This window comes from Cibotium barometz, chromosome 13 (genome assembly GCF_041138505.1).
Source record: "Cibotium barometz isolate CiBa-2024 chromosome 13, ASM4113850v1, whole genome shotgun sequence".
Classification (NCBI taxonomy): Eukaryota; Viridiplantae; Streptophyta; class Polypodiopsida; order Cyatheales; family Cibotiaceae; genus Cibotium; species Cibotium barometz.
The window spans coordinates 49,945,517-49,966,619 of record NC_141058.1 but is presented as its reverse complement, the minus strand read 5'-3'; the positions used below and the strand labels follow the sequence as shown (position 1 = coordinate 49,966,619).

Sequence of the window (21,103 nt, the reverse complement as noted above, 5' to 3'; positions counted from 1 at the left end):
GGAAAATTTAGTTATAGGTTGACCGTTATGGTTATAATCCTTCATCTATTGCTTTTGATTGACAAGAGACTCACCATGACTTTTCCCACTTGCTAAAACATGGAAGTTTGGAAACGTACTAGTATTTAATTGCTCTCTCTTTGGTGCCTATTTGGTTTATAAAAATGTGACCTCAGTGTGACAAGGGTGGTAGGGTGTTGACACATGCTTGTTAGACTCTAACTTCTATTTTTTTGGGATGGTGGTAGGTAAGAGTTCTTCCCTCTTGGCTTTATGGATGGCTTTATGGAGTACATAACAAAAGATGGTAGATATAGCCTTGATACTTGGCATCAACATTGCAAGTCATCTTGTACTAATGATACCCTTGTTAGGTTTCATGGAAATTATCATGGAATTTGTTGTCGATATTTTGAGAGAGAGAGAGAGAGAGAGATTGCGAAAAACTCATTTTGCTTGTAGAGAAACACTGACTGAAAGAAATGCTCCATGGTAGATCAAAGTTATGGGTCACACGAATGGAGGAGACATGCATATACTTTGTCAGACATGTGAACCGCATATAGATGTGTGAACCGCATATGAACCCGAGTCGTCACATAAAGCGAGCACACAATCTTTTCAACAGAGCCTCTTATTTGAAAAGGGGGTCCTATAGGCCTACATTTTCTTGAGTGTGTGTGTAAAGGCTTTTTGATGGTTGTGTGTAACGGGCCTTAATTTAGGAACAATAAAAAAAATGCATAACCCATAGTGATCTCCATCCACCTCGCCGTTCACAACGCCATTTGTGTGCCCTATGCGTGCTCACTGTTTGGTGTTCTCAAAGAGCTGGACAGGTATTTGCCCCTCTCTCTCTCTCTCTCTCTCTCTCTGTCTGTCTTTGGCCACTGAGAGCCTCTATATTGGCTTTGCTTCTGCTTCTTCTTTTCCCCACCTTATATGCTGTGTTTAACACTTGATTTTTCAAGGGTTTGTGTCTGCTGTTCACAAGGTTTTCTTTCTTCGATTCTGCATACTTAAGTGGTCATTAAAAGATTTCAATGCAGAATTTAAATCTAATGGCTCATTTTTATCTTAATGTTTTAGTTGAAGGAGAATTTCTCTCTGTTTGGTGTTAGCAGCTTATGCTTAGAGCATCGCTCGCCTGTTTACAAAATTTCTGCTCCGTTTCATGTTCCGGTTTCTGGCTATGTCTCAAACATCCAATTTCTATTTAATCTCAGTTTGCTCTTGAATTCTTTGTTAATATTGATTGATTTTGGTTTTCTTTCAAAGGATGCAAGTTCATGTCTTTTCTTTTTCTCAGAAAATTACTCCTAGTATGGGGTCTTTTATTCATGGCAGAAATGAGCTGCAGCCAGTGTGGTCACAAACCCGGTTGTTAGCTGGCCGGGGTGTTACCACTGGGGCTGGAGCTTGCACGGCTGCAGTTTCTTATCTTTGCATTTGGAAATAGTTTTCTGCCAAAGATGTTTCATCATAATTTTCGTTTATGTGTTATAACTTTTTTCCCATGTGGTTCTGATCATTTAGCAGCATTTAAAAGATCGAGAGAGCAATTTTGAAGGCATTTGCAGCAGAACTACTAGTTATGGAAGTTCTATATGGTCCGGCGACGTATGAACAAGAGCCTCCTCGCCATCCCACACTCAAGATCAATTCCAAGGTTACATTCTATAATCAATACTTACTTTAAAAATTTTCAAATGATGACTCAACCATGGATTATATCGCACTTAAACTATGCATGATCAGCTGGAGAGTATGTGGCATAGCCATGTGGTGGACAATCAATTTGCACGCACCTCAGGTCGATAGTGAGGTCCCCTCCGCTACTCGCTTAGACCGAGTTGAGCTACCCAAGTTGCAATCCAGGATCCTGGTGTTGACCTCAAGGAAGAAATTTCCACCTATCTATACCCATACATCATTGCTGGAGTGACTAGGGTATCAATTAGCCATCCCTTGGGCTCCTGTAAATGTGTCTGGAAGCACTGTATTTCTAGGAGGACTAGGGCTGCATAACTTCTCGTCAATCTGTCCTGGGCTGCTGGGCACATAGCGAAAATTGGGCCAGAGAAAGTAACTCTGAGGTATGCATAAGAGGTCACAATATCTACTGGATCTCCCATGTAGGTGAACTGATAACTGGATGCCACTAATTAAGAGGTATTAAAGATGACTGTGAGGTCCTGCTGCCCACAAAAACGATGTAAAATATCTAGATGCCTCTGTAGTCCCTCAGCTAAATTTGGGATGAATACTATATCATTTGCATGTAGTAAGAGAAGGATCAGGATACCTGCTAGAGAGGAACCTGCACCAGCGAGCCTATCAATGAAGTTAGAGATCTCAGTAATGTAAATCCCAAAAAGAGTCGGGGAGAGGGGGCATCCCTGTTTCACAACAATGGTACTGGAGATCTCCTGTGGCAATCCTCTTGGAGCTTTGACCTAGCTTATGACTGATTCATATAATGTTGTGATGCCCCATATCATCTTTGAGGATACACCCAAATCCTCCAGGCGTTTGAGGAGGCGTGCCCTAGGGACAATGTCAAATGCCTTGGAGAAGATATATCAAAGCAACAAGAAACCTAACCACAAGGCAAAAGTCAAAGGGGCATCTACCTCTCCTAGAATCAAGGAGCTGATTTAGGGGAAAAGACAAACTCACACCTAATCACAAATGTTAAGTTGTATTAGTAGCATGTCTGGAGCGCATTTAAAGGCACTCTTCTCGATGATAATTGTGAAAGCAATTGAATCATTTTGCCACTCTCATTTTGAGTCGTGTTTTCTCTGTGTGTGTGTGTGTGTGTGTGTGTGTGTGTGTGTGTGTGTGTGTGTGCCATAGCCATAGCCATAGCCATAGCCATAGCCATAGCCATGTTTTTCTATGATTCACCATAGCCTCCATCCACTTCATTGTTTTCTACATTTGGTATCAACGCAGGTTAGGTGGCCGTCAGGAGCTTCACCTCCATCCTCAACTCGGTGCGGCACTTGTGAGCTGCCCGCATGTGCTATGTGGTTACTGATAAAGTTGCACAATGTGAAAGCAAAACATAGGAGATAGGGAGAGCAAAGGAGAGAGAGAGAGACATGAGACAATGAACATCATGTTATGTAGCAAGAGGCTTTTACAATGGCAATGTCAGCCAACAAATGGTGTAGAACATGTGCCTGTCAATAGGTTAGATGGATAACAAGTGAATATGGGAGGGTCCCTTTTATAGTGATGCAAGGGAGCTGGCCGATTGCCCATGACCAACTAAAAAGAGATAAATGGATAAAACCTCATAAATAAGCAATACCCCAAATATAGTGAGATGCACAATTTCTAACACCCTCTCTGCAACTCATAGTGTATAAGAGTTTGAAGAAGATAAGCAAATGAAGATGCAACCATGGACACTGTCACCATTTGGCCACCCAATTGGTCCACCCGTGCTTTCTCATCATGTATGTACATTGGACTGGTGTCCATGGCAGTTGTATTTGCGGGGGATTGATGCCACTTACGTGATACTGTGGACTTGGCTTTCCGTTGGGACTTGTGCCTCCGTGTACATGCCGGAAATGCTTGGTGGATTGGTGTTCCATTGGGTCTAGTACCTTGTGTACTTGCTGGAGCACATCTATTTTGGTATAGTCTCATGAACGGGGATTGTCCATACCAATGCTGCATTGCATAGCATCTTTATGTGCTTGCTTGCAATTAAAATTGCATGCTGTTTTCATGCTTGCTTGACCAATGTGTAGTTCCGGGTAAGGGGACGCCCGCCCGTGAACCGTGCGTATGAAACTGTCTGCTGACATGGTTATGTGGCATGTGACAGGTGGTAAGTATTGGTCATAAGCCTAGCCTTAGGAGTTAGCACTAATTTATAAGTGAGTGTTTACACACTTCATTAAGTTTTGGGTGACCAAAACTCACTTATAAATTATGACCAGCCCGGTGTTCACGCACATTGATGTCTCGAGGTGGATATAACCCAATGTCCACCGCCTAGACCTTATCCCCTTTGTACAAAGGGAGTAACCAGCCAGGTCCACTCTAGCTTGCTCCACACTGATGTCTCGAGGTGGATATAACCCAATGTCCACCGCCTAGACCTTATCCTCTTTGTACAAAGGGAGTAACGAGCCATGTGTCCACTCTAGCTTGCTCCACAAAGCACCTGCCTGCCACCTACACTGGACAACTCACCACCTCACTCTTCCTCCTCTCTAGAGATGGGCGTCTCCTTCATGAGGGCTGTTGGGCTACATTTTCTGCACTTTCTCCTTCCCAACTCCATTTCCAAGCTTGCTAAGGTGTTTTCTCAAGCTTCCAAGAGTATTTCTGGATGTTAATCACTCTCCTACACACTCACAATGACTGAAATTCAGCAAAACAACTCTCTTTATTGCTGTAATTTTTGGTCCTTTTGCTGAAAACCCTAATTTCAGTCCTCCTTTCTCAAGTTGAACCATAGGGGAAGCTTTCCCAAGGTTCCCTTCATCCTCTTGAAGACTTTTGTCTCGAAGAAATGCGACAAATGGAAGCACTCCAAGGACTTCCATCGCGAAGACTTTCGCTGTCATCGACTCTACTTGCAATTGGTACGCTTTTATGCTTAAATATGGAAGCAAGTAGCCGGAGGGAGGAACCGGATTACAGGATCACATATCCTGTGTAGTGTTCTCTTGTCCTACGTGCTCTCTTGCAGTGGAATATGCGGAAGCTTCGGAGAAGGATCGGTACTTCAAAACTCAGAAATCAGCACTCTTTTCGCGACGGAATTAACGCACAAAACTGAAAGACGATGTGCAGAAAATAGAGAGAGAAGGGGGAGATGGAGAGGACACAGTGTTGGGTCCCAATTACCCTCTGTAGGGCCCCCACCACGGATGGTGTATTTGCTTTATTAGAATGATGTAAATCTGAAAACAAATACAGAAACTTGACCTTTTCTTGGCTGGAAAACCTGCCCTTGACCTTCAGTCCTTCACCCCTTTGCGTTAGCAACCTCTTGGCTGTCCTGGCCCTTGTTTGCTTGGAGCATTTGGTGAATTATGAGATGACTTCAATGATTATTGGTTGGAGTATTTATACTCCCTTCAGCATCCAGTCGGCCTGCTTCATGAAGCTCCACGACTAGGTCCCATTCAATAAAATGCTTTCACACTTTATTAAATGCTGGCCACTCTACGCCTACCTGCTGGACAGTTTCCAGGCTGCTGGACACTATGCGCAGAGGTGTGGGACTGCTCCCTACACCTGGCCGACCTGCTGGAAAGGGCTTTAATCCCTGTCGGTTGACTGTCCAGAAGCTCTAGAGCTGGCCGACAGCCCTTCCAGCCCATGCCATGGCTGGTGGGCACAGCTTGGGCCCTCCTGGCCCCTTGGGGGTGGTTCTACACCTCCCCCATGCCCACACTAAGAGTGCAAGTGCAAATCTTCGCACTGGGGTAGCCCTATGGGCTGGCCCCATCTCTACATGCAAACCTACATGCCTACAGAGGTCTGGCATCCAGTTGCAAACCAGATACACAGAACATCTGACATCATTCCAGTGGGAGACTCACAGCGCGGACTGGCACTGCTTCATGTGCAGGACAGTGCACACCTGACCTTGGACTCATGTGCAGAACAATGCACACCTGACCTCGAACGACTGAGATGGATCCTTGGCTGACTCGTCCCGGACTGGGCTCACATGGGACCAGTTCACCATCCCAGGTCCTGCACCTTCTATACAGAAATGTCTACGTGGCATCCAAGTGCGGGATGCACGTGACATCCCCTTCTGCTTAACTTGACGGAAGCTGCGTAGCCTCCAAATAATCCGTCAATAATGCCGGATAGTCTTCGAAAAATTCTTTGTCGAGCCATACCGCTTCATGAGTTCCTCGGTCCTGAAACTTCGTGAGAAACTGTCGTAGTCTTCGGCGTGAGCCATGCTTGAAACGGTGCAGAAGGATCTGTTCTGGAACCATTACTTCTGCTTCATCTATAATGTCTGGTTCCGCTTCGTCTTTGACCTCTGAAGGGGGTGGACCTGCATATGGCTTTAACCAACTGACATGAAATACATCGTGCATAGTCCAACTCGGAGGTAGCTTTAACTGCATAGACACCTCATTAATCTTTTTCCGGATGGGAAATGGTCCGAAGCTCCTGAAAGACAACTTTGGGCATCGCTTGCCCACCTGCTTCAATCTTTGCTTCATAATCTGAAGATACACCCAATCCCCTTCCGAAAACTTCATGTCCCTTCGGTCTTTATTGGCCTGTCGAGTGTAGGCCTCTTGCGCTTTAGCCAATCTGTCTTTAACGGACTCTAGGATCTCCTGGTAAGACTCCGTCTTTCTGTTCGCCTCAGGTACTGAAGACGAAGTCCTGGTTAACAACGACTGGAAAGGCCTTCCAAACGCTGCCTCATATGGAGTCCTGCCAATAGCTGAAGAAAAAGAGTCATTCAAAACAGCTTGAACTAAAGGCAAAAACGATTCCCACTTACCTTGCTGATCGTGGACATAACACTTCAGCACATCAAAGGCCAACTGGTTGTATATCTCTGTCTGGCCATCTGTCTGTGGGTGGAATGCACTGGAAAAATTCAACTTAGTACCAAAATTATCAAACAATGCCCTCCAAAAATGACTGGTAAACTTGGCATCTCGGTCTGACACTATGGTCCTAGGAATCCCGCCAATCGGGTACCAATGCCGAATGAATAGCTGGGCAACATCCTCGGCGGTCACATTGGCCCTGCAAGGAATAAGCATAACAAATTTGCTGAATCTATCAACAATAGTTAAACACTGTGTATTACGCTTACTCGGACTGGGAGGCAGATTTGTGACAAAGTCCATTGAAATGTCCTGGAAAGGACCCTCAGGAATTGACAAAGGCTGTAACAACCCTATCTTCTTTCCACGAGGAGCTTTCACCTTTTGACAAATGTCACAGCGTTGTACATATGTAAACACATCACGCCTCATCTTTGGCCAATAGTATTGCCGTTCTAATTTCTCCAAAGTCGAATTCATGCCCCTATGACCACCTGTAATGGCGTCATGGGCATCATGGAGAAGAGCTGCCCGGAATGATTTCATGACACATAGTCGGCCTTTGTAGAAAAGCCAACCATCGCGTATCAGAAAATGGCATGGTCCTGTGGCATCCAATGCCTGTTCCCACTGTGTACCGAATTCCTCGGAATCCGCGTACGTGTGCTTCATGTCTTCTAGTCCTGTACCAACAAGGTCAAGTCTAGTGGTCTGAATCGCAGATACATCATACTTGTCCCTTCCTGCTCAAAGCATCGGCCACTGGATTGGCCTTTCCTGGAAGGTACTCAATCATATCACCGAACTGCTGGAATATCTGACTCCAGCGGTGTTGTCGATCACTCCACTGTGCACTTGGCATCGTCTGAATCCAGCGCAATGCCTGATGGTCAGTGCGAACCTCGAAGTCACGGCCATACAGGAAATGTTTCCAATGTTTCAAGGCCTGTATAACTGCTAGGAGTTCACGATCATAGACCGAGTAGTTCTTTTCGGCGGGCAGTAACTTACGAGACATGTAAGCTACCGGATGACCATTCTGTTGCAATACACCTCCAATTGCGATGTTACTCGCATCGGTGATTACTTGAAATGGTTCGTCCCACGAGGCAAGGGCTAAACAAGGCGCTTCTGACAAAGCCACCTTGAGGTTCTGGAATGCCTCCAACGCTCGTGGAGTCATTCGAATCTTTTGCCTTCTTGTTTTCACTCCCTTAAGCAGATCGGTGAGGTTTGCCGAGAGGTCGGAAAACTTGTCAATGTGGGTGGAATATGCCTGGCGTATACCCACAAATGATCTAATGTCATAAGCTGTCTGAGGTACTTCCCAGTTAACAATCTCGGCCACTTTAGCCGGATCAAGTCGAATGCCTTCGGCACTAATTATATATCCCAAGTAATGTACCTGGAACAGATAAAATTCTGACTTCTTTTCATTGACATAGAGCTCCTTGCTTTCTAGCAACTTAAGGACTTTCTCCACATCAATGTCATGCTGCTCAACTGTAGTTGAAAATATGAGTATGTCGTCCAGAAATATGAACACACACTCTCCAATCAACTCCCGGAAAATAGCATCATCATGCGGTTAAATGTAGCTGGGGCGTTCGTCAATCCAAATGGCATAACCACAAATTCATAGTGGGTCCGTTCTGTACGGAAGGCTGTCTTGGGGATGTCCCCCTCTACAATCCGTACCTGGTGGTACCCACTCTTTAAATCCAGTTTGGAGAACACCTTAGCTCCATTCAGCCTCTCGAGAATATAGTCAATTCGAGGCATCGGGAATCTGCTCTTGATAGTCAGCTTGTTGAGTGCACGATAATCGACACACAACTGAGAAGACCCATCTTTCTTCTTGACAAACAAGATCGGTGCTGCAAATGGCGACACGCTGGGGCGGATGAAGCCAGCTTGCAACAATTCTTGGAGTTGGCGGTCCAACTCCGATTCCATTGCCTTAGAAAGGCGATACGGAAACTTGCTCGGGGGTTCCGAGCCTGGGAGGAGGTCAATCTTGTGATCCTCCGGTCTGGACGGGGGAAGCTGGGGAGGGAGACTGTCCCGAAGAAAAATCTTCTGGAACTTTTCATGGAGAACCGAGTACTTCTCGGAAGCACTGGCCACCGTCTGGGCTGTCTGGATGTAAATCATCGCACACTGTGCGCCTTTCCTGACTGCTCGCTTAGCCTGCAAGTGGCTTATGAGCGGAAAGTTTGGAATACCTGGCTCACACTTAATGGTCACCGGGGTGTTTGACACATTCCGATCGATTTGGAACGTGTGCTTGTCCCACTTGACATCAGGAAGAAACTTGTGAAACCACTGGATACCCAAAATTATGTCTGTTCCTACAAGAGGGGCAACCATAAAGTCACGCACAAACTCTATGCCCTGAATCACTAACTTAGCACCTAGAGCTTCATACTTAACGCTCGTTGTCATACCGGTGCTAAAACCCTCAACTTGTTTGTCCACCGGAGTTAGTTCGAAACGGGCACGCCTAGCGGCCTGTTCCGTGATCACATCCTCCATGCTGCCGCTGTCAAACAAGACGACGACTCTCTGGCCACCTATGTAGCCAAAGGACTTGAGCAATTCGTTGCGCTCATACTCCTGGTCATGGGCGCCCTTCTGCTTATCTTCGAGCTCCCGGCTAATAATTGCTCCAACTGAAGCACCGGGGGTTGAAGAACTAGGGGTAGCCGCTGGGGTCTGTGGGGGAGCTGTGCTCACCACGGAAGCTGTGGAGGCGGCGGCGGCCTTTGGAGGCTTCTTCGGACAATCCCGAGAAGTATGTCCTTTTGTGTGACAAAAGAAACATCTACCCTCCTTCCTGTACTGAGCAAGCTCCTCAGCACTCAACTTGCCACCTGTCTTGCCTGCCTCCGCTTTCTGGTCTGGAGTAAGCTTAGACGCATTGTTCGAGTTCTTGGAGCCAGAGGCTCTCGGGCTCTGTCCTGGGGAAGACCCCGTCTGGTTCTGGCTTTTGCCCCCCGAGGCGTTAGCCTTGGGAGAAGCCGGCTGGGAAGTCTTGGGCTTGCCACCATTGTGTTTCATTTCTGCACTCTGTGCAAGCGAGAGTGTGTCCTCAAAGGTGGCTGGCCTAAATATACGCACCTCCCATTGGATTTGCGTGTCCAGGCCATACAAAAACTGCCTGTGCTTCTGTCACGTAGGCTGTAACGCCCGTGACCGACGGCAGACCGGATGGCCAGACGGGGCTTTAGCGTCAACACCTCGGCCGGAGCGCCGAGGATGTGGCCATCCGGGGTTCAGTGGGAGAGGACGCCCATGCAGAGTCATGGGCGGCCAGGCTAGTGTGGACGGCAGGCCACACACTATATAGCCGGGGGGTGAGGGGCAATCCTCATTCTTCCTCTGCGGCTGGGTGGTGAGCCAGAGGCCATCCCCTCCTGTAGTAGCACCCGTAGCGGCGCTACGGAGATCTAACATTGGTATCAGCGCTTGGCGTCGGGATCGCGAGTGGCATGCGAAGCGGGCCCAGCCGTTTAATGATTGGCTCTCAATCAAAATTAGGGGGATAACCTTATCCCAAAGGTCTTCATCATCTTCTACAGCAAGAAGTCGTGTACACAGAAGAAGTTGGCCATAGCTGGAAGGAAGGGTTTCCTCTATTTTCTCTCCATGCCAGCCATGCTATGCAGGCGGCCAGCCTGGTGCTGCCGGCAGCCAGCCAGGCCAGCGCCGGCGGTCAGCCCTGACGGGCAGCCTGCCAAAAATAAAATCCAACACCAGGGTGCTTCAGGCACAGGTTCTCGCGGGGGAAAAAGTTATACACGGCATTAGGGACTGGTTCCCACAGCGGGATGGTATTCGTATTTGGGACATATGTTTCGGTGAAGCTGTTCTCGCAGAGGGACACACGAGACTTGATGACCGCCGCCTTTTACGGCTCCAAGCGGTTGTTCGCATGATAACTGTCAATTAATTTTTTTAATGAATTGCAGGCACCTTTCTCTCTGATCAGAGCATCCCGGAGTAGCGACGCTTGTAGAGGCTCGCAGCGCAACACAAATCGGCAGTCGACGACAGTCGTAGGCGACCGTAAGGGGGGTGACTATTCTCTCTTCACTGCTCATTTTATTAGCGTTTTTGTAATTTCCGAGTTCTCGCATTTTTATTTGTGCAAGAATTAAAATATGTCTGCTAGGCGTAGTGTGTCCCCACGTAGAGTCAAAGTTTTTATCGATGATGGAGCTAGCCACAACTTCTTGAACTACTCGTTAGTCAAGAAGTTGGGGTTGACTGAGACCCAGAGCGATTATGAGTATACTGTTGGCCTAGCCAACGGGTATGATAAAACGGTATGGAATACCGTAGTATTGGGGGTCCCATTATCTATGCAGGACTACGAGGCTCCGCTTGACTTTCAGGTCGTGCACTTAGCCAAAGCAGACGAATATTTAGGCAAGGAGTGGCTGTATGGCTTGGGCCCTAGTCTAGCTCGGAGCTACCTACATAATATGCTACGTTTTGAGCATGGAGGTAGAGTCATTACCCTGCAGGGCGACCGTACTGTCCCCGCCACACCACTTATTTCCTCCATGGAGCTGTGCAGAGCGGTCTGCAGAGGCCAGATAGCAGAGGTATATGCTTGTTACCCTCTTTTAAATTCTGTTTCCGTAGATGAAACTGTAGATGATGTTTGCATAGACAAACAAGGAAAACAAAATAGCCTTGGACGAGACCCACTGTTTGAAAACCCTGTTTGGCATGCATGCGATTCAAACAAGAAAAAATCCAAGGCGAACAGACATTAAAGAAAAAGTACATAGATACTTTAATGAATTTATTAGAGGAATTTCAGGATGTTTTTCCTGATGATTTGCCAGATGGCTTACCACCATCTAGAGAAGTAGACCATGGTATCGAAGTTATGTCGGGATCAAAACCTATAAGCAAACCTGCTTATAGATTAAGCCACTCTGAGGCACAGGAGGTGGAAAAACAATTGACGGAATATTTGAACAAAGGCTTTATTCGGCCTAGTTCAAGTCCGTGGGCATCGCCTATTCTTCTGGTAAAGAAGAAGGACGGATCTATGCGGATGTGCATAGACTATAGGGCTCTTAATCAGATAACGATTAAGAACAAGTATCCAATGCCACGCATGGATGAGTTGTTTGATCAACTCTATGGATCGAGATACTTTACAAAAGTAGACCTGAGATCAGTGTATCATCAGGTTAGAATTAAAGCAGAAGATGTTGCAAAGACAGCATTTAGGACCCGTTTCGGGCATTTTGATTTTTTGGTTATGCCATTTGGGCTAACCAATGCTCCAGCGACGTTTATGATGCTGATGGACAGCATTTTACATCCATATCTGGGAAAATTCGTAGTAGTTTTCCTGGTTGATATTCTTGTGTATAGTAAGACATAGAAAGAACACACAGAGCATTTGCGTCTAGTGTTCGAGTTGTTGCGAGAGCACGATCTATTTGCAAAGAAGAGCAAATGTGAATTTTTTGAAACAGAAATTCACTACCTTGGCCATATTATATCTGTCGATGGTACGCGGATGGAGCCAGAAAAAGTAGAGGCTATTCTTAAATGGCCAGCGCCGAAGAATCTCAAGGAACTGCAGATTTTTCTTGGCATGTCGGGGTTCTACCGACAGTATGTGAAGGACTACGCGAAGATCGCAGTCCCGTTGACTGTCCAGTTAAGGTCAAAAACTAAAAACATTAGTTGGAGGGAAGCCCAACAGAAGAGCTTTGATAAGCTCAAGGTGGCCGTAGCAGCTGCACCTGTTTTGACTATTGTCGATCCAAATGAGCCGTTTGTCTTGGAAACAGACGCTAGTGATGAGGCCATTGGGGCTGTACTTATGCAAAGGGGACGCCCAATTGCATTTGAGAGTAAAAAGTTAGATCGTGCGCAGCGTAACTACTCGGCTTACGAGCGAGAGTTACTAGCGATAGTTCATGCACTTAAAAAGTGGAGACACTATTTATATGGTGCTCCTTTTGAGGTCCGGACGGACCACGAAAGTCTGAAATGGCTTTCAAGTCAAAGTGAACTGAAGGGTAGAAAAGCTCGGTGGGCGGAGATTGTACAGAAGTTTGACCTTCAGATACGTTACCAGAAAGGTAAGTATAACGTGGTGGCAGATGCACTTAGTCCCATGCCACAGATTAATGAACTTAGTTTCACAGTCTTGAAGAATGATTTCTTGGAGTCACTACATGGTTTATGTGAGCACGATCCATCTTTTAGAGAGGTCTGGCGCGCTGTACGCGTACGCACTTCTTCACAGACGCGACCACCTCCCTCGTTGGCACGGATTGCTAGTCCGGAGAGACTGGCCGAAGGTGCAACGGGAAGGGAAGCGAGAGTTAGTCCGGAGAGACTAGCCGTGTCTTTTGGGCATAGTTTGGAGCCGGAGAGCTCTGACGTAGGCCCTTCATCACCTTTGACTGCCACGGCTTCAAAGGGGGGTGATAAACTTCGTTGGGGGGAGAAATATGCTAATTACTCCATTGATGACGGGTACTTACTCTACAAGGGTAGAGTATGTGTACCAACTATTGGTGACTTTCGGACCCAAATTCTTAAAGAAAGTCATGATAGTCCAAGTGCGGGTCATCCCGAGATTCAGAAGACCTATGCACTAGTAAAAAGACAGTTTTATTGGCCTAGTTTGTTTAAGGACGTCCAGACTTATGTGCTGAAATGCAATAAATGCCAAGTCAATAAACACGAACGTCTTAAGGTTGAAGGACTACTCCATCCGCTGGAGATTCCTCAGGGGAAATGGGAAAGCATTTCCATGGATTTCATTACCGGTTTACCCAAGACGAGTCGAGGGAATGACTCGGTGTGGGTGGTAGTGGACAGGTTAACTAAAATGGCAAAGTTTATCGCCACGAAGAAAACTGTTAAAACGCAAGAGTTGGCAAAACTCTTTATTGAACATCTCTACAAGCTGTATGGCCTGCCCGCAGATATAGTGTCGGATAGAGATAGAAAGTTCAACAGTCATTTTTGGAGGGAAGTCTTCAAAAAGTTGGATACTACTCTGAGTATGAGTACGGCAGATCATCCGGAGTCTGATGGTCAAACTGAAAGAGTTAACCAAATTCTAGAGAATACGTTGCGTTCTTATGTTAGTAAGAAGCAATCTAATTGGGAAGAGTACTTGCCCTTATTGGAGTTTACCTATAACAGCTCCAAACACTCAGCGACTGGATTTACACCATTCATGTTAATGTATGGATTCCAGCCGAGATCTCTGATGGCTGTAGGCCTAGAAAAGGAGAAGATTCAATCTGTCAAGGATTTCCTTGAAGATATGTATGATAGTTATATCTTGAGACTGGGTGAGGTCGGGAATACCAGATACATAGGGAACTTCCATCTATAAAAATAATTTCTTTGATTAAAAATTCTTCATTAAAGAAGCTTACGGAATGAAAATACATTATGAAAAATGCTTTTTCTGAGTTTTTATTATCAATTTTTTTTAATAAGAATTTGTTTATCCTTATTAGCTTTCAACTTCGCTCTGATACCAACTGTGAGATCCCTCTGTCCCCTCCGCGCACCGGATTCCCGGTAGCTGACAGCGGAAGCAGCCCCCTCATGCGCGGGGCAGGGTTTCTCACTTGGGGCCTCGCCCACGAATGTCCGGGCATGAGACTAGGCTGGTGGTCACTCCGAAACTCACGGATTCCATGCACCAGAAAATGGAGCTGCTACCAGCCCTCTCTCCCACCCACAAGCCTCCTCTTGTTGGAAGCTCATGGGGGAGAACTATCTCTAAGAAACTGACCATCTAGGTCCTCCTTGGCTTTTGCAGCCTTGGGGACACTAGAAGTATCAGAGTCATCATCCTTTATATGATCATTGCCTGTCTTTGAAAACTTGGTCCTAGCTTGGGCTGTACCTTTGGTCTTGCAATCCTTGGCCAAATGAACTTGCTTTTTCCAGAAGAGTAGCAATGACACCGTCCTGTTTGTTGCACTATAGCAAGTGCATGATCCTGTCCACTAGGAGGGAACCTTACCTGCTCTTGAGAAACAAGGATAGATGCCTCCTCCAAGAGGGAACCCAAATCTACGACAATAGCACACCTCTGCAAGCAAGCTTTTGTGCCACTGATGATATGAACACTCCACAACCAATCTCCAACACTTCTCCAATGGAATGAGGTACGGCGAACAAGCAACCTCCTCTCCAAACTGCGAGAGAAAGGGGCTGGACAGTCCACCAAAACTTGCTAGAAAACACCCTCAAAGGAGGTAGATCCATCCAAGAAGAGGCAGGCTGAAGATGCCACAAGTATGTGGCGCTCCACTCGCGAAGAAGAGGACCACCAACTGCTGTCAGAGATCTGCTCCAATTGCCAACACCACGAAAGCACAGGACTGACTGCCCCATCTCAAGCAAAGTCAAGGCTGAAGCACACGGGAAGAAACACCTCCACTGCTGCCCAGGGCTGAAAAAGCAGCCCATGCACCACCACCACCAACGGATGATGGAGAAGATAGCATAGGGGAGAAAGAGTTGCTGCAACTACAAAAACGCAGCCACCAAAACTGAAGCACAGCACCCTAGAAGAAAAAACACAGCCACCAATGTGAAAAACGCAGCCTTCAGGATGAAAACGCAGCAGCGAGAGGAAATCGCAGCCAATAAATGGTGAGGAAAACACAGCCGCTTGGAAATTTGCACAAAATGTAGTCCTCTGCTGCATATGTAGCAAAAACGCAAGGCTTCTTCCCAAAAAAAAACGCTGAACTTCTTGTTGAAAAGGAAACTCGCCGCCGCCGCCTTGAAGTGCCGGTCACCTAAGTGACTTATGCCAGGATAAAGTTGCATAATGTGGAAGCAAAACATAGGAGATAGGGAGAGCAAAGGCGATAGAGATGTCAGACAATGAACATCATGTTATGTAGCAAGAGGCGTTTACAATGGCAATATCAGCGAACAAATGGTGTAGAACATGTGCATGTCAATAGGTTAGATGGATAACAAGTGCATATGGGAGGGCCCCTTTTATAGTGATGCAAGGGAGCTGGCTGACTGCCCACGATTAACTAAAAAGATATAAATGGATAAAACCTCATAAATAAGCAAAACCCCAAATACACTGAGATGCACAATTTCTAACACTGCTCGAGCAAACAATACTGCCTGTACTTCAACACTAGCACCAACTCAAGAGCCTCGTGCTCCATCCTCCCCACGTTATCTACATCTTTTGAAGACGATGCCGCTGCCCAACCTGCGCTAGTGAAAGCTTAGCTTCTAGTGAGGCACCTGGAAGGTTGCCACAACTCCGCTGCATCACCCTTTGCTCTGTCCGGTGCTGTCCATGTACTCTGTCAGCTGCAGTAAGGCAGCCTAGTTTTGTGCACGCATCCCGAGCAACAACCAACAACCAACAACGTACAAAAATCAACACACACACACACACACACACACACACACACACACACACATTAGTCCACCAAGCAACCTCAAGAAAGTAAATTCAATTTGGCTATTTCCAATTTTTGCAAATCCTCCTTAATCAAAGTAATTAGACTTAATTATTTTGTTAATTTTCACAATTGAGGGTGCAAATCTGGCATTAAGATGTTGCTATAGCATGCTAAAGCTATTAGCATATATCATCTCCGTTGTTGGCTATTTGGGTGTCTGGGGGGGGGGGGGGGGGGTGCTTTCCATGCTCAGGCACCCCCCATATTTTTCCATATTTGTATGGGCCTCTGATCTGGGTTGCCCACCCTACTGTATGGTATTTATGCCTATTTTTCAGGTCGTGTAGCATCTGGGAGGCAATTGGCCGGCTCATATGGGGTGTATATATATTATGCCCTGTGCCTTACTTGTCAATATATATGCCCTGTGCCTTACTTGTCATCATCATTTCTTGATCATTTGGTGAGCACCTTCAGCCCTCTGCCTACGGAGTCCACTCCTCGCCTACATGCTAGTTGTATCCATCTTTTCTTGAGGATTAGTGCATCAGTGTTTTGTTGTTTTCTCTCATCTCTCTCTTGGAGCTTCAGCGTTTTTGTCATTCGTCTATATCTTTCCATTGCCCTCTGACATGGTATTAGAGCCTAGAGGCGTCTACACCTAGAATTGTTGATTGGAGGCTGATTGGTGCTGATTTTCGTTGCATTTCCACACAAACCTGGTGGTTGTCTACAGTGTTTCACACCTGCGTTTTCTTCTCTGGAGGGGCAGATCTGCATTTTCTTTTTGCGTTTTTTCCTCCACTTCACTCTCTTTCTATCCCGCCCACCATCCGTACAAGTGCAGAGTGCGGTGCTTGGGCTGTTTTGGTGGCTGCGTTTTTCAGAGGAGGTACATGATGGCACTCATTCAACTTCGAGCCGTTTACATACCCACTCTTTCGACTTTTCCTTCAGATGCCAAGTTGGATGGCACAAACTCTGACATCTGGAAAGTCATGGTGGAAGCAAAGTCTTGGAGACTTACGATCTTCTGGAGCTCATAACTTGACTGGTCCTCCAGCCTACCCCAGACACCACAGAGGTTGAGGATATGAGGGATGCCCTTATGCACAAAGTTGCTCTATGGAATTGGCTTAATGCTTGTGCTCACTCATTCATCCTTCTGGAGTCTGGACTCTCAACTCTTAGTCATTGCTCACATGAAACGGGATACCCATGCACATGTTGCCTCAAAGAGACTCTTCGACATCTACGACCAGAAGACACCCATGAAGAGAGGTTCCATGGAGCTTCAAATGTTGAAGCTTTCACCCACTGATTCTACTTCCATGAGGGATCACATCAACAAACTGGAGTCATTGCGATCTGAGATTTCTGGGTGCAAGAAGGAGATTTCCAGATTTCCACTGAGGATATGGCCATCTGGCTACTTGCTCAGTTGTCCCCAAAATATGAGAGCTTCTATTCTTCACTTCTTACTTCAAGACGGACGGAAACCATTACCTGGGATGAGTTGGTGCCTATGGTCCGTGATCAGGAGAGCAGATTTAGGGATTCTTCTTCTAAGAAAAGTAACCAGGCTTTCATTGGACAGAGAGGGGGGCAGCCTAACAAAGGCAAAGGTGGGGCACCTCCCTCTAAGAACTCCAAGGATGCTAAGCTGATGAAGGGGTCTTCAACCCCTAATTCTTATGGCAACCAGAAGGTTTGTGGTTACTCCTCCAAACAGGGGGACTTATGGCAACAATGCGGGAGCCACATGCGGGATTTGGAAGGGAAGTCAAAGGACAAAGGGACAATCTCATCCGCCACAAAGTTGTGGAGTCGTCAACGTTTGTTACCTTGATTGATCTCGAGTCCGATACTCCTCATCTAGTGGTAGAGCAGGCTCTTCCTTCTTATTTCCACTCTCCTCAGCAGATTTTGGTCATCGATGCTACACAACATGTGACTTATCGCAAGGACTGGCTTGATGAATTGTAGCAACGTCGCAACATAGTTGCCATTGGAGAGAACTCTACTGTCCCCATTCTTGGCGAAGGGACGATGCCCCTCATTCCGGATGGCAATGGAGGGAAGTACACCTCGAGAGTGCTATATGTGCTAGATTTAGGATTTCATCTCCTTTCTATACATGAGATTTGCAAATTGGGCACTAAGGTGGAGGACTCTCTGATCGTTTGAGACCCTCTCATTGATAGGATCCTATGGCAAGGCATAGAGGACCATGGCCTCTACAAACTCACGGTTCTTTACTCTCACATAGGTACCCAACAAGCGATCTTTGGCATGCTAGATTTGGACATCTTCATTTGGAGGCCTTGCGGAAGGCTTTTTGAGAGCAGCTGGTGGATGGATTGCCAAACATTGGCACACGTGAGGGCCCTTGTCACTCTTGTCTCAAAGGGAAACATCAAGAGGTCTTTCCAAAGAAGGCTACACGGCGAGCTACGGCACCTTTGGAGTTGGTTCATGTGGATGTGTGTGGCCCGATGTGCACTCCATCTCTTGGATCTGCTAGTTATGTTTTTCTTTTAGTTGATGTTTTTAGCAGGTATACCTGGGTCTATTTTCTCAAATCCAAAGATGAAACTTTCAACAAATTTCAAACATGGAGAACCTTAGCGGAGAAAGGGTCGGGACACTCTGTTTTGACATTACTAGTCGACAAAGGAGGCGAGTTTACTTCTTGCCAGTTTAACTAGTATTGTGAGCTACATGGCATTCAACGAGAATTTGCCAATACAGGTAGGTACTCCTTCAGAGAAGGAGCGGATGAACCGAACAGTGATTGAGATGGCTCGAACAATGTTGGAACAATGGAGTCTTTCTCAAGAGGCAGTTGCTACTGCTGTTTATGAAACCGGCCTTCAGAAATTTGACGGGCAGTGAAACAAACACTCGCACACAAAACACTTCATCACCCATGGGAACTTGGAAAAGTAAAACAAACAAGGGAGGTAGAGTGCTCCTGCAAATAGTACAAGGACACCGATCGGCCCCAAAACGCAGTGGCGTTCCTTGCGGTATTTCTTTACTTGATCAAAATTTGAGTACAAAGTACAACTTGTCGAATCCTCTACCAATAGGATCCCTCGAAGGTGTCACCCAGGACTTCCAAATAAAAACTCTCGTTATTACAGCAAAGCATTCCAAACACACCTGAACGACCTCTCCCTGCTTGAAAAGGTCTTCTCCATCTCTATCATGGATCCCACAACCCTTTCCCAAACAGCAGTAGGGCTGTACCAAACCTCATGTCCTTCCTATAGTCACAGCTTGCATGTAACCTCGAGAAAAGTAGAACCTGTTCACATGAATCCAAAGACACGCTTTCCACATGAAACCAAAGACTATATCTGATAAACCATAGACCTGTATCCATAAACCATAGGCTTGTTTCCTCGATACCAAAGTCCTGTTTCTTCTTGAAAAACCAATGTCCTATTTCCATGACAGATATACCATCCAAACACGGTTGTCAAAACCTAGAGAGAGAAAGATAGAGGACGTGACAAGCAATCCCTGAATACACATAAGTCCAGCAATCCACGATGAGAGGGAGAGAGAGAAAAAGGTCTGCAACTCCACCTGCTCGCGAAGAGAGAGAGAGAGAGAGAGAGAGAGAGAGAGAGAGAGAGAGAACCCCTTGGCTGTTAGCCCCTCGGTGCCTCCTTCAGCTCACCTCCTTCCAAGAGAGAGATAGGGTCATGTTGTTCAGCCCAACAGTCGCCTTGAGATGTCTCTGTTGGCTGCAGCCCATATGCGCAGCCACCTGGTCTTCCACACGTGCAGCCTCCACCTGAAGCCTGCTTGGCTGCCCGACTGGCAACATCCCCTACGCACAGCCACCTGGTCCCCTTTTGCTGGCAGTAGCCCATGCGTAGCCACCTGGTCGCCTGCGTGGCTACCTGACTGGCTGCAGTCCTTATGTGCAGCCACACTTGGCTGTAGCCCATGCGCAGCAGTGCGTGTCTGTAGTCCATGCGCAGCAGCACCCGCTTGGAGCCCATGCGCCGCAGCAGCAACCGCCGCCTGTAGCCCATGCGCAGCAGCGCCTTGCTGTAGCCCTTGCGCAGCTGCCTGGTTAGCCGCCTGGTAGCCGTATATACCACGCGTAGCGGTGCTGACTCCACACGGCGACCACCTCAAGGGGATGCGCGCTCCTCCATGCGCCTCCCTTTGCCTTTTTAAAAGAGGTGATTCGCTTTTCTCAAAAAAGCCAAAAGCAAACATTAAAAACGCATGCCTTCAATAATAATTTTTAGTCATCAAAGGTTATTAAACCTCATAAACAATAAAATCTCTTTTGTCCCCTTTCACACTTGGGCTGGCCACCATATATGGGTTTCCTTTTCATATCCAACTTGATGCCTGTTCACACTGTCCATCCCATACCCGTGCCCACCTGCTTGTTGTCCAGAGGGAAAAACACAGGGTCGTAACAGTTTATATTCTCAATCGGTTCCCTACTATTGCTGTTCTAGGGAGAAGACCCTCGGTTTCACACTTTTCGGGTTTTTGGGTCAGATGCATTTGCTCATGTACTTGATGGTGATTGGAAGCTGGACGTCAAGTCCAAGCACCATATTTTGGTTGGTAACAGTTCAGAATCCAAAGGTTATCGGCTCTACAATCCTAGCAGAGATGTGGTAATCAATGAGACTTCCTCTTCCATTGTAGAGGGGGCTTCATCTTCAGGGGTTGATTCGACTCAGGTTCTCCTTGGTTCCTCGTTGGATTCTCCTAATCCTCTTCCACGACTCGACCTAGCACGTCCTCGAGCACCTCAAGCGGAGGAATCATTTGACATTGATCAAGAGGGGGAGATTTCGGTCGATGCTCCACAGTAGACTACACCTCAGGAGTAGGGTTTGACTTTTGAGGGGGGATCTCGTATTCCCAATTGGTTGTATTAAACATTGCAGGAGTCAAGGGTAACACGATTGCCTTTACCTCCATTGATGAGATGTGGTAATGAGACTTCCTCTTCCATTGTAGAGGGGGCTTCATCTTCAGGGGTTGATTCGACTCAGGTTCTCCTTGGTTCCTCGTTGGATTCTCTTAATCCTCTTCCACGACTCG

General features: G+C 46.7%; 1 protein-coding gene across 3 annotated transcripts in view; it reads left to right on the top strand.

The window, feature by feature from the left end:
* The first annotated feature begins 710 nt into the window (after positions 1–710).
* Positions 711–21,103, top strand: part of SOX (sulfite oxidase) — a 43,886-nt gene continuing 23,493 nt past the window's right edge. The window contains exons 1-2 of one of the 3 annotated variants that reach the window (XM_086807653.1): positions 711–839; positions 1,540–1,669. In XM_086807653.1, coding sequence (XP_086663779.1) covers positions 1,595–1,669 — 75 coding nt within the window. In that variant the 5' untranslated portion in view covers positions 711–839; positions 1,540–1,594. Of the gene's footprint in view, positions 840–1,536; positions 1,670–21,103 lie in introns of all 3 variants that reach the window. The other 2 variants (XM_086807654.1, XM_086807655.1) reach the window with 2 other exon arrangements.